Below are 18351 nucleotides of genomic sequence, written 5' to 3' on the forward strand. Positions count from 1 at the left end.
CAGCTGTCCGTTTCTACTGTAAGGAACATAATAATAAAAGGAAGACCACAAACATTTATTAAATTCAGAAGTAACAGGCCCCCAAAAATATCAGAAATGCCTAGGTGAAGTATGGTGTGCAGGGTCAAAGATCATCCAAAAACCACAACTAAAGAATTACATAATTTACCTGCAGATGGTGTCACTCTGCATTATTAAACAATTCAGCACACTCCTCACAAGATGAAGCTGTGTGAGAGAGTGACACATAAGAAGCCTTTCCTGCACACATGGCAGAAACTCACTTGAGGTTTGGAAAAGCACATTTGGACAAGTCAGTGTCATTTTGAAACAAGCTACTGTGGACTGATGGAACAAAGATTGAGTTATTTGCTGATAACAAGGTGTGTTATGTATGGTAAGGAAATAGCACTGCACATAAAATAAATAAATAAATAAACAAGCCCTTGCGGATGTAGGGCTGCGTGGCCAGTCCCATTTCCCTGGCCAAGATGTCAGATTTGAAACTAGGTTTATCCGATTAATGGAAGCTGTGGATTTTCCATCAAAGCAATGTTACATAGGTGCACAAATTTAGGCACCCTTGTCATTTTGTTGAACTGAATACTTTGTAACATAATAGCGCTTGTTAGGGTGAAAATCTGTGATTTGGTAACCATCAAACTTAACTGAACTGGAGATGTTTTTTAGGAGGAATGATTCAAAATACCTCTCTACAGATTACAGAAAGTCAGTGTTTAAAGTCATAAAAATAGTATAAAGCCCTTATGTTGCAATCAAAATATGTATATTTTTGCACCATTTTTTTCACCTGTATAGTTTTGTTTTGATCCCTATTGCACACCACCTGTTACTCCAATAAACTTCTTAAACTAATAAGTAATATTTACGCTGTCAGTTTTTTAATACACCCCAATTTTTTTTTAAAACCAAACCGCCACTGATTTAAAAATAAAAGTAATTGCCAGGCGTGCCCAAACCTATTAATTTCAAATGTATTGTCAATATACATTTGTTGATTTTATTTGGTGGTTTACCGCAACACAAGGATGAGTATCTTATTTTCTGGCATTCATGCATTAAATGTATATAATGCCGACTGGAGACATTTCAACAAGTGATCTCTGTGGTGACACAATGGTGGAAAACTGAAGGTTTAAAATTGGATCTCAGTGCAAAATGAATAAACACTTATTTTGTTTCCATGTTTGTGTGTTTCTGTAGAAGTTTCAGGAAATTGAGGAGGCCCATTTGCGACAGATGAAACAATTAATCAAAAGTTATTCCCACTCCATTGAGGACACCCATGTGCAAGTTGGCCAGGTATGCTCTATGATGTGCCTGAAAGACAAATTTCACGGCGCATTATGTTGGACAGCAGCACTGCAAATGTATCAAGGGTTTTATGTTTCTATTAATTTAGTATGGGAGTTCAAAATATAGCACCCTTTATTTTATACCACAGATCTTTTTGTTTCGTAATAGAATGCCATTAATATTAATGTATAACATTTGTTCTCTGCTCTGCTACAGGTGCACGAGGAATTAAAGCAAAATGTAGAAAACATTGGCATCAATAACCTTATCCAGAAATTTGCAGAGCTGAAAGGCACCGGCAAGGAAAGACCAGGTACCGTTAACTCATTTAAATTCATATATACAACTCCAGCTTGCAAGGCCTCTTTTTGAAATTGTCAGCATTTTTTAAAAATGATAGAGGAGTAAATCTTTACCTCGAGATTTACTATAGCTAGGAGGATTTAAGCAGTGCAATACTGTATCGACAATGTGTGCTAAATAGTGAGGTGTGTGTGTGTGCTGCAGCTGTAGTTGGCTTTGAGGAGTACATAACAACTCTGGCACCTGATGCTGGGAAGAAGAGTCGTGCAAAAGCTTTCAGGATTCCCGGTCTGGGCAAGCGGGACAAGGAGCCAGACTCCACGTTAGCACAATTTTGATTTAGTGCGTTGTTACCTTTTAAAGCAAATTGATTCCTGTTACTTTGTTTTGCAGGGATTCAGCTGTGACTGATTTACCGGTCAGTATTCCACCTTATTTTCACCTAACACAGCAGAAGCTAGGGACTGCAATATGTATTTAAGGCTAATGCTAAAACTATTTTTGTTGTATTGTGACGACTAAACCGCTGTCAAGTGCTTCTGCAGCTGGTTTGCTAAGAGACTTTTGTACTGATCAACTGTGCAGTGTCAGAATGCCATATACTGAATATTAATGTGATAAAAGTGTCGCTGCTAATGATCAACAATTATTATGAAGACTATTTATATTGTTAATCAGGCTGTTATTCTAGTTTCATCAGTTTGTTTTGTGTAGCTTTGCCAGTTGTCATATATATATATATATATATATATATATATATATTATATATATCTATATATCTATATATATATACATCTATATATATATACACACACATATATATATATATATATACACACACACGTGTGTATATATATATATATATATATATATATATATATATATATATATATATATATATATATATATATATATATATATATATATATATATATATATATATATATATATATATATATATATATATATATACACATATCTATATACACATACACATATACATATATACGTGTATATGTCTATATAAATGTAAAATATTTGCATGTGATTTATCGCATGTCTTTTTATACCTGCAGAATTCACCCTTTGACGTAGATGACGAAGGCTTTGTCATCCGAGCTGACAACGCTCAGAATGATATCCTTTTCCTGTTCAAAGTGAAATTAGGCATACCATGAACTAACTAATAATAGAATTTGGTTGAGAGTTAAAGGGTGTACACCTAAACGATTATTACATTAGTCAAAACTTTGCCCAATTAACTAGGATAAACGTTAATGTGTGTTAATTCCATTAAACCAAGAATATAATTTATTTTCAAACTGCTTTACACTAGTATTGAAAGTGTTGAAAAAGTCTCTAATGCCTGGACGTCCAGATCTGTTTATCATTCTCAACGGTCCTTGGACCTGACCGCCTCCAGATAACGACTGCTGTCTTTGTCATTTAGTCTTTTCTCATCACACGGCACAGCCAAATGTGATGAGTGAAAATGGAGAGAGAAAGTCATTTGGCATTTTGCCCATGCGTCATCGCATGTGCTTGTTTTAATGACCTTTCTGTATTGCAGCACATTTTCTCTGCTTTATTCTCATCGAACTTGCAGAGAATCTACTGTAATTTATTTCTTCCCTACAAGGCCGTAGCCGATTATTATTTTTCTTTCAGAAAAGATTCATTTTACATTTAACAGAGTGAGACCAAACATAATGGCATATTTTTCAAATAAGTCGCAGTTCTCTTTTTATTAGTTTGGCCAGGGGTGCGACTCGTACTCCAGTGCGATTTATGTGTGAAATTATTATTATATCATTTCACAAGTTATTTATTTTTACTCTAAACCGCAAGAGGGCACTTCAACATTGGATGTGGGTGGACTTTTAACTCTCCCTTTCAGGGATGAACCCGTAGAATTGCGTTTAATTTATAACAACTACTGAGAAGTGCTTACCAAAAAAAAAGTAATTTTTTTAGCATCTTTTTGAGGGTTAAAAAAATCATATTCAGCTTTTGTTGCCTCAATTCTTACATTTTTTAATTTTAAATGCCTGTCGAAATGACATGTCTGTGCTTTGTTTTGGATTTTATCAAATATAATTCCCCCCAAAATGTGACTTATTTGTATTTTTTTTCTACCTTTTTGGACTAGTGCGGCTTATATTCAGATGCAACTTATAGTCCGAGAAATACGGTAGTCCTTGACTCTCACGCTCCTCTTTACGCTGCTCTAAAGAGAAGGAGAACAACTTCTACTCCAGTGACTCAGACTTTGATGATGAGGAACCCAAGAAGTTTCAAATCCAGATCAGACCTGTGGCCAATAGCAGTCGTGTCAGCACGGCTGCCTGCGAAAAGGAGCTGAAAGCCACCGTGGGGTCTCTCACCCTTCCACCTAACAGAGGGGTATTGAATACATAAGTAATCATTGAAAATTTTTCGTCATATGGTTTAAAATATCAGCTTTAAACTTCAGAAGTACTTTACTTCAAAAAGTAAACGTTGTAAAATACATTTTGTCTAACAATGTAAAGCAAATGTGATAAATAACATTTCCACCCTGCATTTCAGGCAAATGTCAAAAGACATCTTTCCAGTAAGTTATTTTCTGACATTCCTGCCTGTAAATATTCAGATTTATTACAACTGGAGTGTTCTGGTTGTCAGTGTGATATCCCAACTATTTATTCAGATTCAGGCAGCAAGTGTTTCCTATTGGAAGAAGCAGACTTACTAGTTAGTGGAACCAGGAAGTGCAGTAAACCATATATGGAAAGCAGTTGGTGAAGAATCATTTTGACATTTAATGGTCTAGGCAAGGGGTATCAAACGTGTGGTCCACGGGCTGGAAGCGGCCCGTTGGGGGTCGTTGTTCTGCTGGACGAGCGCTTTGTAGGTCATTCATACTGAACATATAGAATAAATTGCTTTCATTTTTTGAGAAGGGCGACGCCCAACTAGAAGTTTGTGTTGCACTTTGCTCAATTTCCTGTCCGCGATCACATTTGTTCATTCGCCCCCTTCCGTCAAAACCTGCAAGACAACACTAAAACTGAAATTGAAACTGTTTATAAGCAACCTCTGAAAGTATTGGACCGAGACCCAAAAACGTACCATCACTGTCAGATATTTAAAAAACAAGACTCTTAAGATTTCCGTAAGATATCTGCAGTCAAAGAAGTGGGCATTTACTAAGGCCTGCAGTGGAAAGAAATGAAGATTATAGACTAAAACAGTGAAGCCACAAGCAGAGAGAGTCGAGATGGAGGAATATAAATGAGTAGAGTAGAACAGAGTGGAAGAAGTTGAAAGTGTGTTGAGCAATAGACAAAACTCGGGTTGAACAAAAAAATGTTTCTAAAGCAATAGTGAGACTGAGAAATATGTATGACATGTTGGCAGTTGCCCCGAGAAGAAGAAACAACCAGAGCAGCAGGAGATGGATTTTTTTTTAGATTCCCTGGAAGAGTGAACAGGCCAGTTAAGATTAGAAATGAGCTCATCGTGGGATAGATGTTTTGGGGACGAAATTATACAGAGCAGGCTGATTGTTGGGGCATGTCCAGAGGCGTGATAGGCAGTTAGTGACAGATGGATAATGAAAATGGAGCTTGCTGCCAGGAAAGGCGTCTCAAGAAAGAACTAGGGTAAAGATGTAGTGAGGAAAGACATGGTGCAGTTTGTGTTAGAAAGGAGTCTGCAGAAGTTAAATATTTTTACTGTTTAAGCAAAAATAAATATAAGCATTGGTCAAAAGTTTACTATCAATTCAGTATTGGTATTTGTCTTGACAGGAAACTCCAGCACATCTGGACGTACGGATGATGAAGGCGCCTCCCCTAGAGGTTGTTTTTTCTTTTAATATCTGTTTCTCTGTTATATGTTCTGTAAGTAGCTAAATACAGAAATATCATACAGGTTCAATATATGTCTTTGTTCTGAACTGTAGATTTTTTTTCTAAAGCTATTTAAAATGGCATATGCTTCATGAATCTCAAACTAAAAAGGCTTTTATTGGAAATGAAAATTTTGATAATTATTTTGAATAGTACATTTGTTTATTGGAAATTAAAATCCTCCTCCTGAAACATTAAGTATCTGATGATGAGTTTGTGCAGCCAATTGGCTGACCTTGCGTGGACCCCCCTCCGATATTCACAGCCGCCCTCTGCTTTTGCTTGAAAATATGTTTGCATAGCAACACTATTTGCTCACTGCCAACAGCTTTGGCTACAGTTTGAGATTTGTATTAAGCTGCTGCACCCAAGTAGTGGCAGGGCATTCTTTCTCAAAAGGTATCGATATTTGCGATGAAGCGATCATGGCAACCATGATAAAGGGAACAAATGTGATTAGCTAGTTGGTAGTTTTTATTTTAGTGAAGAATGTGGGTACTTTTATTTATTTTCCTTCCAACCTTTCTGGCATACTCTTGGTGCTCCTGATGAACATTTTTGCTCTGGAGTCACAGATTGTGTTTTTATAGATGGTGACCATGAGGGCCTACGCAGGTCGACTTCCAGTCCTGATCACAGCAGGTGAGATCTTTTTATCGTTTCATTCCACATTATTTATCTCCCAGGGTCTTTTGGTATGCTTAGACTGTTTCAATAAGCTGCCTGGTACTAGTAGATAAGAATTGACAGCCAGGCCATTCCAGTTTTAAATAAGTTGTTGAATCACTTCAAAATCAGCACCTTTTATTTAAACTAGGGGTGTCAAACTCACTTTAAATCATGGGTTGCATTCGTGACAGTTACTCTATATAAAAATGTGCATTATGACATGCTCAAACAAGTCACAACCCTTCTGGTTTCACGCTAGCAGTGTCTGAATAAGAATCTGCATGATTGAACTGAAATGTGCCTGTCAGGCAGAACAACCCCGCATGCCAGAGTGGGCTTGCTGGGGGTCAATTTTTGGCAAGCAGAGCGAAGGTTTGATACCCTTACCTCAGTATATGTACATTTTAGACAAAGAGCAGATGGCAATTTTGGGGGATGACGGCTTTCTAGTGCACTTACTTGGCAGAGATTGGTGGGTGGACATGTCTGGTTGGACACTCTAAATTGCCCCTGCGAGCGTGAATGGTTGTCCATTTTCTTGTGCCATGCGATTGGCTGGCAACCAAGGGTGTCCCCCAGCTGCTGCCCGTAGCAGGCTGGGATAGGTTCCAGCACCCCCTGGGGCCCTTGTGAGGATAAGTGGTACGGAAATGAAATGAATGAAAGGATTTCTACAAACAACTTTGTGAACATACACAAAAGTGCAGAACAACCACCCTCAATCCTGGTGTTTGTACAAGACTCCTCAGTCTTTCTAAAGACACTTTCTTGAACAGGTTGAATTCTACAGCATCCGGTGCAGATAGTCTGTTTGGACCACCTCTCGAAACAGCCATCAAATTCAAAAGCTTTAGTGGTCGGGAAAAACTTCAAGAACAAAGTTCTTTTGGTGCCTCTGAATGTAAGCGTAACAATATTTGGTATTTTGCTTGAAAGACTACACATTAACTAAAGATTTCTTCTCAGATGCTGCCTTTTCATCAGACTCTTCCTCACCAGAGAACATTGAGGACTCTGGTCTAGACTCACCGTCCCTTCAGGCACACGGTCCATCCCCTGAGCCGGTGGGCTGGGCGGCGTGGCCTCCCGTTTCACAAAACAAAGAGCAAACACAGGGCCGACATACTGACCCTTTTCTCTCAATCTTCAATGACCCCTCCCCTGCTCAAAGTCCTCAGCCGCAGGATGACCCTGTGACAGCCTGGTCTGTCGGCCCGCCCCGCTCCGCTAGACTCCCCTCAGATATGGACTCTTCTTCCACACGCTTCCCCGCTTTCCAGCAGTCCTCCCTCTCTTCGGAGGTAGAGTCAATGGCGTGGAACTGCAGATACCCCTCTGAGGATCCCTTCTTTGCAGCTTTTGACAGGACTGTCACACAGGAATCTGACGTCTGGCCACGCCAGCCTCCACGTCTAACCCAGGAAAGAAGAGGGACTGAAGTGCAAGGGGACCCTTTCGCCGCCTCTGTCGCTGACGCCAAGATGCTCCCACCCCCTTCCACGTCCATCACAACGAATCGTAAGAACAGAGAAAGACGGCGAGATCGAAGCCTGCCTCCGCCTGGTTCTTCTGATGATCCGTTTGCAATCACCATGATTGGCAGTCCCACACACCAGTCGTCATTGGCTACAACAGGTGGAATAATCCCACGCAGCAGTAGTGGTAACACCAACAGCCATAAACTTGCATTTGATGCCGGGCTGGTAGCTTTTGCCCAATCCCAGCCAAAGAAGGAACTCGTGCATTGGAATTCTTTACATAACCCATTTACCGAGGGCTCCTCTGGACAGGCGGGACACCCAAGCAGTTCCAAACTAAGTGAAGGAGGAGGAGGCAAGGGAGATCAATCAGGACAGAGGAGAAAACATCGATCGTCAGAGAGCGAACCTCGCCGGAACGCACCTCCTCTCACGAGACATTCTGGTCCACAAGAGGATCTTTGTTTCTCCACTGACAAAGATCAAGACTGTTTGGACATCACCACACCAATACCTTGCAGTATCATCTCACAAAAGGGTATATGTTTCTTGGACATATACTAACTCTCATATCCTCCTACTGTTTCGTCCTATTATTAAGACCCGCTGCCTATTCCGTTTATTAGGTAGCAAACACAACTTCCGACACGAATCAGCTCAAGTGGTCACGGCTGCTCTTTCCAGGGCTAACAAGACCAAGAGGGCCTCAAATCGACTCAGTGGCAATGACCGAGTAAGTGTGTGTCAATGTTTTGCAAAGAAAAATAGCCTGCATACTTATAATATTATCCAAAATCCACAATTTTTAGCCGGTCCTACATTTTTTTCCCCGATTCACATCCTTCCCATACCAAGGCACACATACCTTCTATAGAGGAAGAAAACTGTTCCACAAAAATTTGACAAAAACGTACGCATTCATTTTCCCACAAACCTTCACTCCAAAAGTTCCATTGGCAGTCAATACTTTTTATCAAAATCTTCCCATGAAATCACATTGCCTTTCATTGAGGGCTCACAAGAAAAAAATGGGCGGCCTGATTCTATTTTCTATTTCAAAATTGTTCCAAACTGGTTTTCCGCCTTTTGGGGAAAATTCTATCCAAAAATCACACACAGGACACTTTAGACTAATTTGAATCCATGGTCAACGTTACAGAAATTCATGAAAGCAGTCCTGCGCAATTTCGACATATGGCATTTTCTAGTATGAATCGAGTGTTTTTATTTTTGACAATACATGTTATTTATTCTGCCTTTTCAAAGTTTGCCATTGTTTTGTATTTATTTATGTACTGGTACAATCAAGCACTTTAAAAGTTAAAGTTCTATTGGATCTCCTCTCATTGTAGTTCCGTGTGATGGGCTTAAAGTGAATCATTCAACTCACCCTAATGTGGACCCTTTTTGTCCTTTTGATCTCAGTCACGGTCTCTGTGCTCTTCGCCTTTACCGGAGCCCAGCCCCTCCCTCACCTCCTCATCTTCCTCCAGTCCCAGCGAGTGGGGGACACAAGCCAGGGACATTGATTGGGGGGGACAGAACCGAGCCCCCAGTCCTTCCAGGGTGGGACAAGCCTCGCCTTTACCCTACCCGCTCCAAGACCACCCACCGAGACAATGTAAGCAAGACTTAAGCATGGTCAATGGCTCATTGGTTACGTTTTCCAAGGACACGTTTCCTGGGAGGAAAAATGCTACATCCTTTTCAAAATATTCTGACCCAATTAATTATTGAAAGATACAAAAATCATTGAAAGATCTGACGTAGAAAAAAAAAGGAAAAATGGTAACATTAGCGTAATTTTTCATGTAGAAATGGGTGGAACAATGATTTTTGACAGAAATCTTGGTTTTTCCACTATTTCTGGTATATTTGGTCGATCTGCACATTCCAACATAATTTGTTCCAAACAAAATGAGATGCATGAAGTACCCAATCCATGAATACAGGGCTTCCGATGATAAATCTATTAATCTGAATTCTAATTAGAATATAGAAATGTCCATGTAAAAGTCACTATTTACAGCATGAAAATGGATTCCTCTTTGATATCTCCCCACACATGAGAGTGGGATATTTGTTGGACTATCAGAGTTTTAAGTTGGTTGTTTCTATCAATTTAACATGATGGGTGGCTTTTTGAAGTGCACCTCTCCCGCGGACCCAGTCCTATTTCAAACCTCAGCACCCAGGAGGCTTGGCCCGTGGCGACCGCCATCACGGAGTACATTAACGCTTACTTCAAGGGCGGACAACAAAATCAGTGAGCTCGTCGCTGTCTTGTCCTGTTTTTAGTTGAGCATTATAATCACCTTGTGCTTTCTCCAGGTGCCTGGTGAAGATCACAGGTGACCTGACCATGTCCTTCCCAGCCGGCATCACTCGCATTTTCACAGCAAATCCCAACGTTCCTGTACTTAGCTTCCGATTGGTCAACATTTCCAAAATTGACCATTTTTTACCTAATCAAAAGCTTCTCTTCAGGTAATTTTAACTGTAGTTAAATGTATTATTTGCTCTGGTACAACGTCTGTCCTTGCACACAGTGATCCATCTCAGAGTGACCCGGATGCTCGAGACTTCTGGTTCAACATGCAGGCCCTGCAGCTCTTCTTGCAGCGGGAAGCTGAACTCAACCCCCAGGCCTCCTACTACAACATTGGATTGATCAAATATCAGGTCACTAGCAACACTCTATTGCCAAGTGTCTATACTATAGGTTTTTTTTCTTTCAGAGAGCCGTTATCTGCCAACTAGGGCAACCATCAATTGAGGAAGCGACAGCTAATCAATTCTCAAATCCTCCTCTATTGCTAGTTGATGAATCGTTGATTTGAAAAAGTGTTCATTCATTTTCTATACCACATATCCTCACAAGGGTTTGGGGGGGGGGTTGCTGGAGCCTATCCCAGCCAACTATGGGTATCAGGCGGAGACAATGGACAACTAACTATTCACGCTCACTCTCATAGGCAGGGAGGAATTTAGGGTGCATAACCAGCCTGCCCTGCATGTTTTTGGGGTGTGAGAGGTAAACGGAGAACCCGGAGAAAACCCACGCAGGAATGGGGAGAACATGCAAACTTGACACGATCCAACCATTATCAATTCTTTGATCAGAAAATCAACCTGTGATTGAACTATTAAAATGAAAATCGAGTTAAAAATAGAAAAGAAAATGACTGAGTGCTTTTTTAAGCAGTGCACCTTTTATTAATAATAATAATAATTATATATATATAAACTCCTTTTAATGATTAATTATTTTGAAAAATGAAATTATAGTTGCATAAAGTTCAATTTTTAAATTTATACTTGTATATTGTAATATACAAAAATACTAAAGTGTCAAAAAGTTGTTGTTTTTTTTAAATTACCAAAAATACTAACAAACAATCATTTCTAGCTTGTAAGGGTTCATTGGAAATATTCATGTAGTATTTATTTTTCATTTATATTTTTTTCTTTCTTTGATAAAAGGAGGCTAAAGATTGTTCTTTATGTAGTATTATATTCTGCTTTTTGTTTTTAATTTTTATCTTTACGTATGCATTTTTCTGTCTATACACATACGATAAATTGCTTGTTTTTTTTTAAATTTCCAGTTACATTTTTTCCGGCTATTCACATTTTCTAATGAGGGAAACAAATAACAGGAAAACATTATGCAAACCATAGATTTTCTTTCTTTTTTCCTAATATGAATACATTTTCTTATAAATTTTCTTTTACTCTCTTTTCTTTGCCCACACAAACATTCTTCTCTTGCACTCATACTTTAGAAGCCATTTATTGTTAGTTATACTATGCTTTTAATATCTTGATTTTATTATGTACTAGACCAATAGTAGCTGGCATGTCGCAAAATTGATTAACATGTTAACAATTATACAATTTCGCATTAGTCTGAAACCTGAGCTGTACTTGCGTCATACTGTACCCATTTTGATTCTTTTTTTTTTCCTGTTTTATTTATGTGCTCGAAGTGAACAAGCAGTGTGGCGATCCTCTTTTGGATAACATTTAACCAAGGTGTATCGTTCCCACGCTTCTAGGTGTCCTCTCAAGATCCGGCCCGGGCTCCTCTCCTGCTCTCGGCGGAGTGCCAGCGTAGCGGCACGGTGACCCGAGTGTCTCTGGACTACCACTGCTGTCCCGTCACCGCACCGTCCACTCAGCTCAACGCCGTCCAAGTGCTCCTGCAGTTGGACCACACCGCTGCCGACTTACAGTGTCAACCTCCTGCTTCATGGTGAGCAGAATTGACAACTGAAAGACCACTTTGAATCAACACGCATCGGGACAAACTAGCGTTTTCTTTTGTGGGCGGGTCGGCGAGCTAAAAATAAGAGCGAGAGAAGGTCAAAGAGACAGTGAGTGTTTTCGTACCTCCGCAGGAACGCCGAGGAAAGACGTCTGCTGTGGAAGCTGGCCAACCTCTCGCCCACCAACCACAGCAAAGGTCAGATGCGTTTCTCCTCGGCCAAAATCAGTTGACGTTTGCCCTCTATCCAATTTTCCAATTTGCAGGGAGAATTGTTCACTATGGTGGACATCTATTCAAAAGTTATCACAATCTTAACCTACTCACAGAGCATGTGTTGTGGTAGTTGGTAAAATTACCGTATTTTCCACACTATAATGGCGTAACTAAAAGACTTCAATTTCCTTATAATCCAATGCGCCTTTATATATGGATAAATATTGGTTAATCATTGGATAAAATTCTCTTTAGCGCAGGTTAATCTACCTGACGTATAACACAACTCCTAATCACCACTACTACTACTGCTACAGCTCTATCTAGTGGCTGTATAACAACCCTGCTGCTGCTGCTGCTGCTGCTACTACTACAACAACACTCCATAATGTCTTATTTATTTTTTCATCTGCATTTTCCAATTGTATTTTTTTAAAACTTATAACTACTATTCCCACTACACTTGGGTTTGTCCCGTGAGAGGGCGCCATAAAAAATCAACTTTTTCCATTTCACCCTTTCCTTTGCAAATTATGGGATCTTCTCATTTCCACTTATTACTTTATAAAACCCCTGAGCTGCAACTTTAAACCCCTGTTATATATGAATATCATAAAAACATCTTTAAAAAATCCATGCTTGAAATCTGTCAACATTTTAGCTTCGCTCAAATTTTCCTTGTTTATAGTATCCGTAATTATTTTCTTTCTTTCTTTATTTATTTATTTGTTTGTCATGTATAGAATAACTGACTAGATTGTGGTGTATCCAGGCTCAGGGACACTGTGTGCTAGCTGGCAGTGTTTGGAGGTCCCCCGTGGGCCCCCGCCCAACCTCGCCGTTCAGTTCGTGGGCTCCGGGGCATCTCTGTCAGGCATGGACGTGGAGTTGGTCGGCAGCCGCTACCGCATGTCGCTGCTTAAGAAGAGATTTGCCACAGGTGAGACCGCACTAGCATACTGTATAGTCGCTTAGTTGTCCTACAGTAATCCCTCGATTATCGCGTCCGCATTTATCGCAAATTCACTACTTTGTGTTTTTTCCGCTGTTAATTATTTTTAAAAATTTGTTTTTTTAAGTTCATAAAAATGTGAAAATCCACGCTGAAACTTGTAAGCGGAAGCCATTTTTGCTACTAAGACTCAGCACTGATGAAAAATATTTTTGGGAGTTCATAAAAATGTGAAAATCCATGCTGAAACTCATGCTTACTACTAGGACTCAGCACTGGAAAAAAAATAAGTTATAATAGGGCTGACCCTACTTCGATTTTTCGATTATTGCGGCCATGTCTGGTCTACAATAACCGCAATATTCGAGGGATTTCTGTATTTCTGCCATTTTTGTATTTTCAACATGAAATATCAAGCCAAATTGACTTTGTTTTAAAATGTTCAGCAAAAAATGATTTCATTAATAGGCACTTTTTGTGATTAACTCCCTCTAGTCTTGAAACGGAGTAGTGCAACGGAATGTAGGTTGAACTTGATTTATCAAGCTTCTTATGTGTGCCAATCAACGCTGTTTGGAAACCCCGTTTTTTTTTAATAGGGAAATGTGACTTGTGACAAATGTGCTGTGTCCCCGACAGGAAAGTATATGGCAGGCTGCACCTTGTGAATACTTGGACGGAGCATGGTTGGAGATTTGAGCGTAGCCGTTCAGCTGGCCTTGGAGGACCACCGACACCTCCGTTAGGACTGTGTTCCTGGTCCTATGGTTAGGACCAAGCTTCAATAGCACTGTCTCATCCATTTTTCTCCTAAAGGAAAGTTCTTCAGTTGTCTTCTGGACTGCAAAATAAGCTAAATGTCACAGAAGTCTGTTTGTGTATGAGGAGTAAATATCAGTGATGGACCATCAGGGCCTGCAAGGCCTTCTCTGCTGGCCTAAAAAATACAGTGGTACCTCGTCATACGACCGCTCGTCATACAAAATGCTCGTCTTACGGGGGAAATTTCGATCGAATAATTCGCCCGTTATGCGGTCAAAATTTCGTGATGCGACCAAGCCAGGTCTTTTTTGCATATCTTTCGTGTATAACAATATTTGCGAGCACGGAACTAATTAATTCAGACTAGTTTCTCATACGACCAGGAAACGCACAACGCGCATGCAAAAAGAGGGCTTTCTGGGTAATGAAGTATACTCCTGCACACATTACCCATAGGCAATGGCAACCTTTCTCAGAATAAAACTTCATTACCCACAATCACTATGTGGGAAGCTCAGCTATGTCATTTCCTGTTATTCTTTCTTAGGAAAGGTCCCGCGATCGTTCCTTAAAGACTATTTCTCGTTGGGAAGTGGTCGTGCGTTAGCCTATTGTGAGGACATTTGTGTGCATCATTTTGGGAATATTTTGAAGGCAATACAACAGCAAACAGTCCATCGATAGCGAACGTGAGGGCGGAGGCGTGGCAAACCGCCAACCCGAAAAACGAAGGTAACAAAAGATTACAACAAAATTAGAATTCAGTTTTGTGTAAAGTTACATTAAACCAGAGGTCTCCAAACCGGTCCTGGAGGGCCGCTGTGGGTGCAGGTTTTTGTTCCAACCGATCCAACACAAACAGTTTAACCAATGAGGTTTCGGCTGAAAAAAGAAGCACCTGACTGCAATCCACTGATTGCACTTCTAGGATACCAGATTGGTGGAAAGGTTTCCTCTTACCGGTTGGAACGAAAACCTGCACCCACTGCGGCCCTTTCTGGAATAGTTTGGGGACCACTGCATTAAACGTATGTTTGAGTGTCTATATATTAATCCAAGTTAATTTAAATTTGTTTGTTCCGTTTACGAGTGCGTTGTCGTGGGAAAAAAAAAAAGGAACCCCCCGCCCACGCCCCCAAACATCTCTGTCTCCCGTCGGCGAAATCTGCCCAATTTTAGTTAGATTAAACACATTTTATTACTATTAAACCACTAGTTATGTGTTACTTTGTTAATAGATGGCGAATTAGAAGGAAAAAAAAATTCCAATCCAATATCCTGTTTTTGGTGTTTTTTCAGAGGGCTGGAACGAATTAATTTGTTTTCCATTCATTTCAATGGAAAACGTCCGCTCGAGTTACGAGAATCTCGTCATACGAGCTCAGTTCCGGAACGGATTAAGCTCGTATCTCGAGGTACCACTGTATCTGAATCACAGACTGGTGTTATTTATATTTTCTCCATGAATACTTATTAAATAATTCCAAATTGTCCGTCCGTCAGCTTCCTTTCATTGCTTTTCCCCTGGTTGTGCTCCTTCCAGATGTGTTTTCATATTTAAGCATTTAACTAATCACATTTCTGTCATTATTTGTTGTCGGTCAGAAATCTACCTGGAGGCCTTCACAATCAGTTCTGCAGACCCTGCAACATAAAATAAGCGTCGCTAAAATTGTTGCTTTAACCAATCAGATTTCGAGTTCGCGACACCAGGCGTAAAGATACGTCATCACTTTCACAAACTATGATAGGCTAGTGATAGTGGACGAGCCAGAGCTACCTGTGCAAAGCAAATATATTGTTGTGTTGATTTAATAGCAGTTTAGTCAACCCACAATGGCTGAAGGGGGAGAGGAAAGGGATATGGCTGCAGATTTACTGTTAAAGCCATTTTCATCAAAATCAGCCGGGAAAAGCTAGTGAGTTGGACTACTATTGCTGCCACGCCATCGCGAAGCTTTTTTGATTACTGAGCTTTAGATCACAACTTCAACAATCAGCTTTAGAGTTGATTGTGCGTGCATGAGCTTGGTAGCATTAGCTTGTTAGCAAAAGTTTTCCGCTCCTACGTAACGGACCTTTCAACTTCCAAATGCCCGCGACTACAAGATCTAAAATGAACAGACCTCCAAGTTCATCTGCTGCACCTACCTGCTCATGTAAGTGCAGTCCCTGGGAGGATCGCTTTTTAGATCTCCAGAAAAAGTATGACCAGCTGCAGCAAGCTATCTCAGAGATACACATCAGGCTGGATGAGATATCAAACGCGAGCTCTGTTTGTATAGCCACGACGCAGAGTCTGCCTGTTGCCCCCTGCACGGGTGCGGAACAGACAGCAAATTGCCATAGTCCAATAAAGAAAAGGAAGGCAAAAAAGACCAAACAGGCTCCGAAGCAATCTTCAGCCGCGGAGTTTAGCGCTGGCGAGGCGCCAGATCATGACGATGACTACGTGTCAGCCTGCCTAGACACCGCAGGTGGCAGTGATGTCATCGGTAGGCAAAGCTGTGAGCCTGAAACTCAAGCCCCTGCAAATTCAACTGCTTTCGTGAGATCCAGTAAAGAGGCAGTGTCGGAACGCGAGAGGAGTGTGATCATCTATGGTGTTCCCGAGTCGCCCGAACTCCCAGCTGTGGGCAGCGCGATGAAAGATCGCGAGTTGGCCATATATTGTATCAAGTCGGTCCTGGAGACACTGGCACCCGGGGCATCTCTCTCACTCGGAAGATCGGTGAGGCTTGGACGCGAGCCACCATCCTCTGCTGACGCGCGCCCCCGTCCATTAAAGATGACTCTTGGCACTCCATCTGAAGTCGAGACCTTCTTAACAAGCGCCAAGAAAATCCAATGGCCTGATCTCGAACTGGATTTTCGGAAGGAGTACTCTTTGAGGGAGAGGATTCGTTGGCGCAACCTTGTAGCAGAGCTGGCAGCGAGGCGGCAGAAGGGCGAAAGAGGTCTGTGCATCCGCAACGGCCAACTAGCCCTGACAAGCTACATCCACCCGCCACTGAAGGTGACCACAGAGACTCAAAACAACTGGGTGACGGTGAGGGAACAAGGGATGGCGGTGGTCCACCCCTAGTCATCATCTACACCAACACGTGCAGTTTGATCGCCAAGTTCAGTGACCTCTTCAGTATTGTATCAGGACTCAAGCCTGATTTGATCGTCATTACTGAAACTTGGCTAAGCTCTGAAGTGCACGACGCTGAGATAAACCTGATGGGCTACATCCCCTTCCGGTGCGACAGGCGAGACAGACGTGGTGGTGGAGTTATCATCTATGCTAAGGGCGAGCTAAAGCCCTCCCTTTGTCCTCTCCCTCCCGCTGCTCAACAGACCGACTTCTTTGAGGTTGTGCGATGCAATGTAACTGTGGGCGGAGTCTGTCTGCCTATCTTGGGAGTCTACCGATCTCCGCAAGCTACCGCCGAAGACGACAACCACGTAATCAGTGCAATTCGCTCGGTCTCATCACACCAGGACTGCCTTATTGTTGGCGACTTCAACGCACCATCAATAGACTGGAGCGATGTCGTCTGCTCATCAGCCGACCGGTTCGACCAGGCACTCCTCGACACAGTTGATAACTGCTTTTTAACACAGCATGTTGCAGCTCCGACACGCTTCCGCAGTAACCAACGCCCGTCTCTTCTGGACCTGGTACTCACGTGCTACCCGTCGTCGGTATCGTCTCTCATCATCCTCCCGCCGCTCTCCATGTCTGACCATGCGGTGCTCAAGTTCAACTGGCACGCAACAATTCCGGCCTTACAGAGCGTGATGCTTCCGAAGAGAAGGTTTGCTACCCTGAATCATCACGCACTGGAGGAGGCTTCCGAGGCTGTGGACTGGGCTTCCTTCATGGAGATCACTTCAGTCGGCGAGCTGTGGGCATTGTTCAAACAATCCATACTCCAGGTGACTGAGCGCTCAGTACCATTGTCGATGCCACGGCACCAGAAGCACAAACCCTGGGCGACGCAAAAGGTGAAGCGGGAACGGACTCTCAGAGACGTTGCTTGGCGCGAATTCCAGGAACGAGGCACGGCAGCTGCATATGAGGTCTATAAGCAGCAACGAAATAGGGCAGTGTTCACTGAAAGGCAAGAGCGGAGCAAGTATGAGCTGAGGTTGGCGCAGTCATCTCGTGCAAACCCCAAGCGCTTCTTCGCCCATGTTCAAGCCAACAAACGTCTGCACAATCAAGTGGTTAAACTCAGGGATGCTGATGGAGTCGGTGTCACGGATGCAGAGGGGCAAAGCTCTCTTTTTGCTAGGGTGTTCGCAGGCATTTACAAAGCCGATGATGGGCGACCAGCACCCCCATTTGCTCGGGATGTTCCCCCAATGCCTGCAGTTGCCATTACACCTCCTGAGGTCTACCGAGCCTTGATGTGTCTGGACGCCACTAAAAGCCATGGTCCGGATGGTATTCACCCGAGGGTCCTCCAGGCACTCGCTCCGACCATAGCACTTCCCCTCGCATAT

At 41.9% G+C, this 18351-nt stretch overlaps 1 protein-coding gene across 2 annotated transcripts in view; it reads left to right on the forward strand.

The window, feature by feature from the left end:
• The window catches only part of fcho1 (FCH and mu domain containing endocytic adaptor 1), a 35266-nt gene extending 19916 nt beyond the window's left edge, over positions 1–15350 (forward strand). Inside the window, exons 8-28 of one of the 2 annotated variants that reach the window (XM_077607698.1) lie at positions 1225–1323; positions 1534–1630; positions 1825–1942; positions 2014–2038; positions 2697–2757; positions 3842–4023; positions 4189–4213; positions 5412–5462; positions 6104–6155; positions 6959–7083; positions 7149–7483; positions 7562–8198; positions 8287–8393; positions 9086–9281; positions 9809–9926; positions 9992–10147; positions 10210–10342; positions 11719–11915; positions 12061–12125; positions 12916–13083; positions 13735–15350. In XM_077607698.1, coding sequence (XP_077463824.1) covers positions 1225–1323; positions 1534–1630; positions 1825–1942; positions 2014–2038; positions 2697–2757; positions 3842–4023; positions 4189–4213; positions 5412–5462; positions 6104–6155; positions 6959–7083; positions 7149–7483; positions 7562–8198; positions 8287–8393; positions 9086–9281; positions 9809–9926; positions 9992–10147; positions 10210–10342; positions 11719–11915; positions 12061–12125; positions 12916–13083; positions 13735–13763 — 2976 coding nt within the window. In that variant the 3' untranslated portion in view covers positions 13764–15350. Of the gene's footprint in view, positions 1–1224; positions 1324–1533; positions 1631–1824; positions 1943–2013; positions 2039–2696; positions 2758–3841; positions 4024–4188; positions 4214–5411; positions 5463–6103; positions 6156–6958; positions 7084–7148; positions 8199–8286; positions 8394–9085; positions 9282–9808; positions 9927–9991; positions 10148–10209; positions 10343–11718; positions 11916–12060; positions 12126–12915; positions 13084–13734 lie in introns of both variants that reach the window. The other variant, XM_077607697.1, reaches the window with a different exon arrangement.
• Positions 15351–18351: the final 3001 nt, after the last annotated feature.

Source organism: Stigmatopora argus, chromosome 8 (assembly GCF_051989625.1).
Source record: "Stigmatopora argus isolate UIUO_Sarg chromosome 8, RoL_Sarg_1.0, whole genome shotgun sequence".
In the NCBI taxonomy this organism is placed as follows: domain Eukaryota; kingdom Metazoa; phylum Chordata; class Actinopteri; order Syngnathiformes; family Syngnathidae; genus Stigmatopora; species Stigmatopora argus.